Consider the following 12,433-nt stretch of genomic DNA (forward strand, 5'->3'; position numbering starts at 1 on the left):
AATATCATTGAGCTTCAAATGCACTTTGTTCATGACACAAATAACAGCTCAATTATTCCAAGCCACTTACTTACCACAGGGGAAGGATGCATTTTACACCAGATGTCCTTCCTAATGTAACCCTCCCATTTATTCAGGCTTGTGATCCCTGAGGCTGGGTTTGTGTCGAAAAAACAGGTATCTTTCAAAGCAGGATCCACAACTTAAACACATAGTTTGAGGAGAAATTTTGGGAGTTTGGCAGCGAAATCCCTGTTATTTTAACAGTGAATTCACCCTGCTGACTTCTGTTACAACCAGGGATTAAAATGGTCTGAAATGATGTGGCACCTTAAGTAAATTAGTAATTTACATCTCTTTAACGCATGATAAAATCAAGCCACTTAATTATTCATGTTTTGTGTCCAGCATTCTTACAAGCCTTTCTAAACATAGGCTCACCCCCCCGACATCCCCTTTAGTCTAAACAAAGCCAGAAGCCAGCGACAGGTCTCCGATGCCTTTATTAACATGTAACCCTCCCCCTGCAACCTCTTGTAGCCAGCCATTGCAGATCCAGCCATTAGCTTTATACTCTTCCATGTGCATGACTGTCATTTTGACCAAGCATACAGTTTTCTGTCACCCAGCTTTCATTTTGGAAATGGACGTTTAAGAAGCCGCATCCGAATCCAGCTCTGCTCCTAGTAGCTAGCTGCAATCCTCCTCCATCTCCATCATCCAGCAGGCCATGCTTTTGCAGGTCCCTGACGTTCTTACTACTGAAAGCTTACTTATTTTTAGAAGACTCCCACATGCAGTGAGGATTTTTGGCTATTTATGTGATATGACTTGGCTCGTGATTTAACATAACACAGAGAAGGGGGATGTGTGTGCCTTCATATCAGTAGTTTCAGTCCTACTAAATAACACTCAAAGCTAATGATATAGCTTAAGTATCATAAGCAGATTTGCATATATATTAAGTTTTAAAATACACTCTAGATCAGGATTGTTAAGGAGAATGTGTGGACTAATATGTGGACCAATTTTAAGGATAATCTTTTCAGGAAACATACATTTATATGCTTGAAGTGTTGCTTGGAAACCAGTTTGGTGTTAAAACAGTTGCACCATTTCTTTCTTTATTTGTGATTCAGTTACAGTGCACTGAACACTTGACGACGATACATCTGAACTAGATGTAGTAGTACCTGACTTTATAGTTATCCCAACAATAAAAACAACAACACCAGGGTATATTTAACAGAATAGGTGCACTGATGTATTAGTCACTTTGTGCAAATCACATTACAGACATTCATGTTATGCTGCCATAAAACAGTGACAGAGCTATCATTATAAGAGGATCTCAAAAAAGAAATACCAGTGCTTTTTCACATTTGGAACAACTACAGTACATGTTTAAAAATCAGTTATATAGGCTTAATACATTAAAAAAAATCCTACAATGATCATATTTTCATTGTACTATATTAGAACACAAGGCTTTACACAAAAGTAAAATCACTCACAGTTTAGTTGTTTAGTGTTATAGTAAGAAGAAATGGTCTCAAGATTAGAGAAGAACATTGTGAGACCTGCTTTTCAACCTCATTTTACTAACTTGTTCAGGATTGGATTCAGAATTCAGTCTCAAAGTTAACTGAGTCTTAATAGGTTAAATTCAACACAAACTTTTCAGCATTGTAATTAAATGGGCTTGATTTACTAAACAGGACAAAATAGTGCGTGAGCACGATCCCCAAATAGCACTTACAGGTGTGGTTAGTTATCTAAACACACCCACTTTCAGTTCATTATAATATCAATTGCAAAAAATGTGATATGCTGTTTTTCAGTGTAAAATATCACGACTGGATCGGTCACAAAAATCTCTGAAATCCCACCTCTGACATGCAATCTTGTTACTGCAATGTCTTTGTTAATACTGATGTTACTTTTTTTTCACACCAAAACCCAATTTCTGCTTGTGCAATACGTCAGCAAATCTGGCCCAAAATATCAAAGGTTTCCAGTTAAATTTACAGTTATGCCAAATCTTTTCATTTTGTTTCATGGAATTTAAAGTTTAACTGTAAAGTGGGAAGAAAATGCAAGAAAACCCTTTGGAATTATCAAAATAACCCTACATGTAAACTTACATGTGATATCCCACATAGTGTTATCATTTTGGGCCACTTTTGTTTCTGTTGCGCCTGGGACTCCACCAAGTGATCACCACCATTAAGCTTCAGTATAATGTAAGGATGGGTGGTATTAAGCTGAAGTCTAGTAGAGGTTAGGTAAGAAGGTAATAATGAGAACAATAAGCCTAACCTGAAGTAAAATCATCATCTCTGTCTTGCCAACATACCATAAAGCCTGCTTTGTTGTCATTTTGACTGAGGTGGGACCATAATACACAAAATTAATGTTTTGTTGTAGTCAAAAAATGTGAAACAACCGATTAAGACCTTAAACTCATAGGGGAAGTTCTTACAAAGGTGGGAATCAAGGGAGCCCAGACTTTTATAAATTTTGACTTCTTTTTGCAACATCAAGGGCCCCTGCTGACCGTTAGAAAGAACCCATGTTTAAGGCACTTTGGCACTAGCTTTACTTATCAGACTCAGAAGCTACAGCCATCTTTTATATACATTTTATGGCTTTCTGGAATGAATTTATTAACCAGTGTACTACAGAATGATTTCAGTGAAATATAATCCTAAAATGAACCCAGGAGCATCGTTATATGACAGTTTAGGGAGGTATAAGATCCAAGGTTCATCATTTTTCCTTTGTCAATATATATATTCACTATGTTTAATGAAGACTAATGACAGCTGTTTATTTCTCACCACCAGTTAATGGATAAAAACCCATTAAAAAAATTTAGATTTTTAATTCCAAAGGGTTTACTTTTTCTGCCATTTTTAAGATTTTATCATACATCTAAAAAATGTTGATAATGCACAATAAACTCTGCAAGACAAAACAGTCTGACCACAGAAATGGTTACCTGTTTCTTTTAGGTTTACACATACCTGGCCTTCCTCAGCAACGGGATTTGCTTGATTGTCCAGAAATTGTTTTATTTTTAAATGTAAATTTTCTGACTTATTGGCTTAGAGGGGTGAGACTGTTTTGTCAATGATCTCTCCAATGCCAATTTATTAGAAACACAAACAACTGGTCATTTTCTTTAGTATACAGTTATTAAAATTCTAGAAAACAAAACACTTATGTTTTGACAAAATACATTACCTTTAAACTGTGCTTTTACATGCATGTCCAGTAATGTCAAATATCACAATTCCCAGATGTAATCAGTGCTGATAAAGTGCAAAATTACAGCCACTAACAGTAAACCCTATTTACTAATACTGCAGGATTAGTGCTGCAGTATTAAATGGCTTTTTATCATAGGCTTATTAAAAATTAACCTTGTTTAAAAAAAACAATCCACAAGCTGTAGAGTTTTTATTCACCTTTTAAAATCTATTTGATAGTCCTCCACAGCCCTGCACGAGATCTGCTGAATACAAAGCCTTTATGAGTAAACACTGTGAATGTGGCAAACTGCCCAACAGTACTTATATTGGAAAGGCGAGGGATAGAGAGAAAATCACTATGCGAATCCTTTGGGACTTTCCAGGATGAAAAACAGAGGCTGTGCAAGCATTGTGGGTGTAAGCAGGTATTTTACATACCTATCCTAACAGCTTATTTGTAGTTGTAGCTTGAATGCAAACAAAAAAATAATAATAATAATAAATGACATACAAAGTGCATTTTTATGAAGTAAGCATGGTTGATAAACAAAAGTTAGAATGTTGCAGCACTGGTTTGGTGCTGCTCAGGCAAAAGAGTTTACCTCAACACATTCAAGTCTTCCTCTAAGCTCAACTCTGTCATGGTTTAACAACAGGTCATTCAATATGTCTCTTTTAATATAATATAATAAAAAAAAAACACTTTAAATATAACATTTAGTTGTGCTAATAGACTTCTTGTTCTTGTGTGTATGTATTATAATTCAGATTACACGTGTTCATCGAAAAATGCATCATCGAAAAATATCACTTTACTGAGAGATGTCGCTTTCTCGTCCCTCTCTTGTTCCTTTACATCCATCAAAAAAGCCTTCGGGAAAATGTAGGCAAAAATACCACTAGTTTCTTTTTAAAATGCCAAATCTGCACATGTGTGGCAAAAAACACAAACACAGTAAACATAGCTATCTCTTATGAAGTCGCTTCTTTGTGATATGTACCGTCTTTAATACTTCTTCCCTCAAAAATGTGACTGAAGTGTGTCCTCTTCAACATTTGCCCCGTATATTACCATAACCGTCGTCCAGTGTAGTTAACTGGGGCTGTGGGCATCTATAAGACACGAGCAAGTAGTGAGAAAGTACAGCATTCTACTGTATCTAATCTACTGTACAGTCATGTTATTCCAGAGTGATTTAGAGGCAAAAACGCAGTTTGTGTTTATGGCATACTTACTGTACCACCGTTCATCACTAGAGCCATCTCGGTAGGTTGGTAGACATGCCCTCTGAAGGCGATACCAGGACGCATACTTCCATGGCTACCGTGGTATGTTCCGCTTCGGAGAGCTGGCACGCACACACACAAAAGATGCATTTGGTACTAAGAATAACCAATGTGTCATCTGATTATAATTATTACATAACCTTGAAAGTCCAAGCAGCTGACTTTAAGTATAACTTTCATACTGATCATATACCTTTTTGTGATCTTTATTTGTATGAATAAACTACAGCCATGTGAAAGAGAAACTTGTCAGAGGGCTCTGCATTGTGTCAGCCACTAAGTACACCCTTACTGCTTCCATAAGAATTAAAAGGGTAAGTGGCATCCAGTTGCTGCTAATCAAATGCACTTGATTTGTTGATCACTGGTTCGTGTGGCACCAACCACATGGGTTGGTGGTTTGTTGATCTGAAGCATTCAGGTGCCACAATCTTCCCAGCAAACATCCCAGTAAATTCACCCCAAGGTAAGGCCGTGTAGTGCTTAGAGGAAAAATTAACAAACAGCTGCATCTCAGACTCTACAACACTCAGTTAACTTGCAAAATATTTAAATTCTTGACAGCACAGTTAAAAAAGACAAGAAGTATGGCTTGTTTAGAAGGGCTGTCAGAATAATATCGTTCGGACAGACAAAATTAAAGTGAAGATGAATTCAGTTCTACATTTTGACTCATTTGAATTAATTGAACACTTGTTTTGTTGCCTTCTTTGTTCTGTTCTCTTTTCATGTCATGCATTTATTTCCCACACTTGTTTTCTCAGTTACTTCATGCCTACTGATTCTGTCTTTGTCCTTTCTGCCTCTGTTCTTTTCTACAGGCATCTCTGTTTCCTGCATGTTTCTGATTTGCAGTAACTTACAAACCTGCTCAGTACATACTGTTGCTGTTGCTCAGTGCCCTTTGTTTCACTCTGCTTTTATAGACAGATTGAGGCAGATGACTGCTCATACTCAGTCTAGTGACGTCCAAGGTTTCTTCTTGTTAGCGTTCATATTAAGTCTCCTGCAAAGACTGAACACTTTAAATTTGCTGGCGTTCTGATTTGTATAAGTTCATTTCATGCCGCACTATGTGACATGGATTTAATATACCTGGGCTGGAAATCAAGTTTGGTTCATGTAGACTCTGTGCTTAATGAAAACTGCTCTGTCACGAGCTATGACGCTTTGCTATTTGTTTCCACTACATTCCCTTAGTTGCTTTCACAAAGGCAGCTGTTGACATGCTGTATTTAAAAAAAAAGGAACTGCTGGTGTTGAGTTGATTAGTGCGTCATTTCAGCTGCATTCCTGGTTGGCTGGTTATTTAATTGAAGTAGGTCACAGCTACCGTGAAATTGTGAGATAGTTATCCTTGATTTCTAACACTGTCAGAATTTTGTCCCAGGCTATCTTTGGTTGCGAGACCATTACAACAGCCAACTTTAACATCTCTCACTGTGCAATGCAGGATCTCATGTTTTGAATTTTTTTAGTAAGTCAGACATGTTAGCAGCCCAACCTCAGTCTCTTAGCAACTTTCTGAAGTCACTACAAGTACAGTGTTGTGTCTTGATGCATGCTCAGTCATCCAGGTAAGTAAATCTCCAAAAGTTGGTTCTGTTCATCTGGACGTAGCGTTTTGTGGGAGAAACGCTTCGTCACTCATCCAAGTGACTTCTTAATTTAATTAATTTAAATTAATTTAATTTAATCTTAATTGTGCAAATTCTCATGACCATTGATCAACAGCCACTGATCAAAGCCCACTGATCAATGGCCATGAGGACCATTCACACAGAGTTGGGGAATGGCTGCAATCACAGCATTGTAAGGTGGTGACAGATGTACCCTTAGGCCCCTCCTCGATTCAGAGATGGTCTTTCCCTTTTCACTGCGGAGTCCTGGCCTGACGAGGTGGCTCTACCTCATCAGGCCAGGACTCTGCAGTCTATTTACACCTACAGCCAGTGGACACTCTTTCAAGGATGAGGATGTACACATCCTGGACAGGGAGGAACGCTGGTTTGAGCGCGGAGTCAAGGAGGCCATTTACGTGAAAAGGGAAAGACCATCTCTGAATCGAGGAGGGGCCTAAGGGTACATCTGTCACCACCTTACAATGCTGTGATTGCAGCCATTCCCCAACTCTGTGTGAATGGTACTCATGGCCATTGATCAGTGGGCTTTGGTCAGTGGGCTTTGGTCAGTGGCTGTTGATCAATGGTCATGAGAATTTGCACAATTAAGATTAAGGAACTGACCTCCCAGCCCATTGTTCCTTCACTGGGCTGGTTTCAGTCATTATGCAAATGTACTGGTTATAAGATTGGGGAAACCTGCAGTCAGCTGAGACTGAAGAAGTCATTTGGATGAGTGACGAAGCGTTTCTCCCACAAAACGCTACGTCCAGATGAACAGAATCAACTTTTGGAGATACAGTGTTGTGTCTGCACTGTCTTGTGTCTGTATCGTGTATCGACTTAAAAGACATGTGCTTGATGAAGAACGGTTTGATAAACAAGCCCCTTTCCAGTGTTTTTGAAAGGCGTAGCTAATATCAAATCAAAAATGAGCATGTACTTTTTTTAAATTCTCAGTTTCAGCATGTTTTGCAAACATTGCATTCTTTCTTTCTTTCCATTGTTTAGACTGTCTGCATTCATTTTTACAGTTTCACCTGAGCAGTGGTCTGATTGGAGTATATAAAAACACCTGTATGGTTATGACTGAATCACTTCCTACTTAGCTTTTCCTCATGGAATGTGACCTCATTAGTTTAGTCCTTATGTATTATTTATAAGCCATAAAATGTGCAGATCTGCATTTTGGTTGGGTTTGTAGAGAGTAAGTGGAATCCCATGTTTTTCTCTCTTCATGAATACATTCCACATTACAGACACTGAAACAAAAAGATGACAAAACATTTCCCATTTCCCAGCAATGTAAGATCTGTGTTATCATTTTTATGGCACAATAAGATAATGCACAACTTGTTTGTGTTAAATATCTGTGCTATGTTGTATTTACTGTTTATTTAAGTGCAACAATTCAAGAAGAATCTAAGTTTTTCTTAGTCTACAGTATGTTCCATTTTTACACGTTTGAATTGTCTTTTGTTTTTTATTTGTTTCATTTATGTTAGGGGAAATAAATTAAACTCAAAACCAATAGTTTAACCTAGAGATTTAGTAATACTACTTTGAAAAGTCATTTGGTTACATGTGTAGGTGCACAGAGTTTGTCTATGGAGACCTGGATGGAGAGTAAAGACCTGCTAAACTGTGAATCATTTTTTAATAAATGTTATGACTGTGTCAGAAATTCCAGAATGATTCACTACATATACTAACCTTAATAGTGAATGATAAAACATGTAACAATAGAATGAGACTCAAACTTCTCATTTGACTGAGATTTTTTTTTAGCAAAATTCTTCTGAACTGTATTTCCCATGTGCCCCAGTGCAAAGGTACACGTATCCCACAGTGCCTCACAAGAAACTGTACAACGGAAGGTCACCATCCAGCCCTCGCATACTATCAAATACTGCATCAAAAGAAAAATGAGAGCAGTGCTGTAACTTAAACTGTCTTGAAAGGATTTGTTAGTATTGCTCAGTATATTATGTCTTAATCACAAAAATGCTTAGCAGTATTTATTTATTTTGCTGATTTTGATCTTTCATTTAAATGATGCATTAGCAATTATGCAATAAATTGGCACTTAGAAAGTCACACCATTAGTGTCCAAGAGTGTTTGCTGTTGGTGGTGTTTTTCTTTTTTCCATTTTGCGACTGAGCTCAGTTCACACTCGTCTACATAACATGACTTAATATGGAGCAGCGAATGGGAATGAGACACAAGCAGTATTTTTATTGTTGTTTGGTTCTTTTGTTTGTATGGGGTTTCTGTTGTTTTTTTTTTTCATAAACTGAGGAGTGGATCATTTTTAGGTATTACACACACTCACCAGCTGCCCTTACAAACTCACGGTTTTTAAAACATAGCTTAGACTACATTATCAGTTATATAACTAAGAGAAACCTTTACCTTTTACTTTCAACCACAAATTAAATTCTCTTTTAAATTTCTCTTTCTTCTAGATCTGACTGCCTATTAAGAAGTCTAAAAGGATCACCAAATATCATCATCATGCTGGAGACTGCGTGTGCCTTTCTATTCCCTTCACTCTTTGTTTATCCTGGCTTATCGAGGCTTAGCTCTTCATCTGTGCATCTCGCTTCAAATAAATATAGCGAGCAATCAAAGTGAGATGACTCATAACTGTACTGCAGTAAAAGCCTGTTGAAAAATCAGACATTTTCTGAGGTTTAATTGGATTCTTCCCATACAGTACCTAGAAATGAGCTTCCCTGTCTGTAAATAAGACTACTTGCCATTCATGGTTGGATGGTGATGTAGTTTTTTTCATGTATGATGAATGGAAAACTGGCCTGCAATTCAAAGTAGGATTAGTTCAGTTATTACTGTAAAAAAAAAAGAAGGTGATTAAAAGCAGAGGATTGACAAGCAGCAAAGAAGGCAGTAGTGTGTCATGCACCATAACCATGTACCCATCAGATTTTTCATTTTCAGTCTCCGCTTGACTTGAAATATTTTGGTTAACCTTGTGTTTTCATGAACTCGTGAGAGGCTCAAAGAGTTTTAATGGGAAAAATGTAAATGTGGTTGTAAGATACCAATTTTTATATCTAATTGATATTCAGATTGATCTAACATAATTTTATTTTAATTAATATTCTTTTATAAATTATTAATAAAACTAATTTGGAACTGTAACATTAAATGTATTCAATCAATTAAAACGATTTATTTCAATTTTATGTAACATGTCTGAGATTTTAAAAAGACAAACCACATGAATTACTTTTGTTGTTTTCTCCTTTTTCATTTCTCTTCATAAGGTTGTCACGGTCCCCATTTTTGTTGCCAGTTGCCTAGCAACAGTGGTCTCATAATTTACTGTAAAACACTCAAATGCTAAACGTATTTTGCTCTCAACCTAACATATTGAAACTATGACCTAATAAGTTCCCTTTTTTGTTAGATTAGTTATCTCTGTCACTCAGGTATAGACATGCACACACGTCACATAGGCTTACTTGCACTGTGTTCCTCCATTGAAAAGGCCTGGTTCTCTTGGAAGGATCGGTGCGAATGTGCAGGGAGCTCATCTCCGTAATGTGAAGGAGGAGACGTGTGACTGGTGTCAAAGAAGTCTTGCGTGTCGGATTGTGAAGTTTTCAGGAGACACAGGTGAGTCTCTGGGACAGCGTGGAACAGGAGCAGAAGCCATCCCTGAATAACCAGGGCGACAGCCAGTGCAGGCTCATCGAACACTTTTGCATCCTTATTCCCCCCTCCCTTCTCTCTGTTCCCCCTTCCCCTTAACGTCTGGCTGCCGTAAAGGTAAAACCCCAGCCAGGCCACCCATAGTAATGCTGATGCGAGACTGGACAGGACGAGCCAGATTGCGTTACACTTCCATTTCCGTCTTTCACTATCTCCTTCTCTGTCTTCGTCATTGCCACTTCCTCCATCTACTGCCAGCTCTCCACCACACAGCACCACCCCAAGAGAGAGACCCATGGCTATGAGAAGAAGCCCCAAAGTGTAACTGCAGGTAAGGGCAAAGTCTAAAGGTGGATATTCACAGGCTGGGTGGCCCTCCCTAACTACAGTCAGCAGCACCCATTCGGCAGAGATTATCCCCTGAACCAAGGCCAAGGCCAGACCGAGTGCTGCAAGGGAGCTGCCAGATGGGCTTGCCTTTCCAGCTACCAGCCTCCTGAGCCTCACACCCTGCACCAGTAAGCTGGAAAAGCAGAGGGCAAAAAGGGGTCCCCAAAAGGCCCTTCGAACCACACAGAGCGCCTGGTTCTTCCCCACCAGGAAAGCCAGAGAGATGGTAAAAAGCCCAAGAAGTGTGCCCAGAAGCAGGAGTAGAGGCCCCAGGCTGGAGCGCTTGGCAGGATCAGAAATGGAGCGCATCTTGACTAGCAGGAGCACAGCGAGGACCACTGATGTGAGACCACCGCTGCAGGCCACAGTTTCCAGAACAACACCCCAGACTGATTCCAGGTCGCAGAGCACCCTGTATGGAGGATCCACATCCACACTACATCCCCGGGGAGGAGGTGGCGGAGGAGAGGGGTGGGATGACCCATAGCAAATGAGTGGCAGGAGGCAGATGATAATGTGGCTGAGAGCCATCTTAGAGACAGAGACAGAAAACAGTGTACTGGTGAGAAGAGACAGAGAAAGGGTTAAAAGAAAGAGACAAAGATACAAGTACAGGAAGGTTACACTGGGGTGAAAGCTCCAGAGAAGAGGGAGGCAGGGATGTGAGTGTGAAGGTAAATTTCTGCATATTAGTTCCTACTGCATCCTCACAACACCGTAGAAACAGCAGTCAATATCTGTTAACATCCAATATACCTGTTGTGTGAGATGTTTCAAACACACACAGACACATACTCGCGCATTCAATCCACACGACAGACCTGCTTTTAGCACTGGGCAATAGTTTCCATGGAAACGGGAAACAGCGTGGGCTGGCTACATTGCACACTGGGCTTTTGAGAAGTCGAGTTCAGTACCCCAAATCACAGAAAAACATAGGAGTATGCACACACACACACACACACACACACACACACACACACACAGACTCAGTGTTTGTACTGATTACTGAGAATCACATTGGTTAAAAGGTTTCCTTAGAATGACTCCAATCACAGTATAAACCCAATCAATTCAACATTGTACAAAAAAGTTTTAACCCTCAAACTGTAAACAAGCAAAGGCAGAAATGTCCTTTTAAGGTCTGAAACTGAAATACAAGAATAAGTTAATACACATAATGAACACAAGCACAAACCAAATAAAAAAAATAAACAAAACATCATCAAAATTTCAACAGTTTGATTTTTCTAAGAGTCTCCAACTCACCTCAGATAAAGTCTTCACTTGATTTCCTATTATTGAGGGTGCAGAGGTATCATAATTTTCCACAAATCATTTTTGGCATCACTTCACTTAGTTGAAGTAATTTTGTATTCCCTGTTAATGAAATCCTTGAGGCAGCAGAAACAAGTCGGTTTCCATTTTGTCTTTCAAAATGTCGCTGTCTGTGCTCACAGCTTCCACTGTTTTAAAGTACAAAATAACACAATTTGAAAGACCAGTAAATGTCCTGCTGATGCACTGACTTGTCCAGCTGCTCCAAGAAGAATCCACAATTATGATGCATGCCTTGATACTTCACACACCCACACAGTCAAATATATCTTCTGTCTCTTTCACTCGTCTCTCTCACTCTCTGCCTCACTCTCTCGCTCCCTCTGTCGTCTTTCTATCCATTCTGTCTGCATGTCTGCGCCGCTCTCTCTCCCTGCTTCACGCTGAATCTGTGGAGGTGTCAGAGATGCAATCCCAGCTTACTTTCGTTCACCCACACACTGGGAGTATGTTGAGTATGATTTGCAGATGCACCTGTATAACTAGGAAGAAGATAGGAAATAAGTGCAGTACACAAACATCTCACAGTCAGCCCAGGATTAGTCACTAATTTGCACATTCAAGCTCCCACGTCTTCCTCTTACCACTTGTAAAAGTCTTCTGCACACCCATAGTTGTGGGAGGTATAGATTCATCTTTCATCAATAAATTATACCAAAGCTATTTTTTCAGGTGGCAAGATGTCTATTGATGGTTTGCATGTGTCAACATGATATAAAATGATGGGTGTCATGTGGTCAGTCTACACAGGTGAGCCTTGTGGCCATGTATCTATTCTAGTAGAGTGTTGCATAATCTTCTGGAAGACATGATTCAGCCAAGTCTGCTTAGACAGGATTAATCCTTTACCCTGCATGTGATGTTAG

At 39.1% G+C, this 12,433-nt stretch overlaps 1 protein-coding gene across 1 annotated transcript; it reads right to left on the reverse strand.

Annotated features, from left to right (window-relative positions):
• Positions 1–1,237: 1,237 nt before the first annotated feature.
• gprc5bb (G protein-coupled receptor, class C, group 5, member Bb) lies at positions 1,238–12,049 on the reverse strand. The gene is made up of 4 exons (XM_085277587.1): positions 11,499–12,049; positions 9,650–10,760; positions 4,491–4,603; positions 1,238–4,367 (listed from the first exon to the last, which is right to left on the reverse strand). The coding sequence occupies exons 2-4, from the start codon at positions 10,758–10,760 to the stop codon at positions 4,323–4,325; spliced, it is 1,269 nt and encodes a 422-aa protein (XP_085133713.1). The 5' UTR covers positions 11,499–12,049; the 3' UTR covers positions 1,238–4,322.
• Positions 12,050–12,433: the final 384 nt, after the last annotated feature.

This window comes from Mchenga conophoros, linkage group LG6 (genome assembly GCF_057382185.1).
Source record: "Mchenga conophoros isolate Kocher_MC1m ecotype Shallow Benthic linkage group LG6, M_conophoros_male_GT1.1, whole genome shotgun sequence".
NCBI classification, from domain to species: Eukaryota; Metazoa; Chordata; class Actinopteri; order Cichliformes; family Cichlidae; genus Mchenga; species Mchenga conophoros.

Excerpts from the sequence above, each read along its gene's own strand:
- gprc5bb (XM_085277587.1), bottom strand. The coding sequence starts at position 10,760 with ATGGCTCTCAGCCACATTATCATCTGCCTCCTGCCACTCATTTGCTAT. Across the intron at positions 4,604-9,649 it reads AATGGAGGAACACAGTGCAA|CTCTCCGAAGCGGAACATAC; the intron begins GTAAGCCTATGT and ends TGTGCGTGCCAG. Across the intron at positions 4,368-4,490 it reads TAGTGATGAACGGTGGTACA|ATGCCCACAGCCCCAGTTAA; the intron begins GTAAGTATGCCA and ends CGTGTCTTATAG.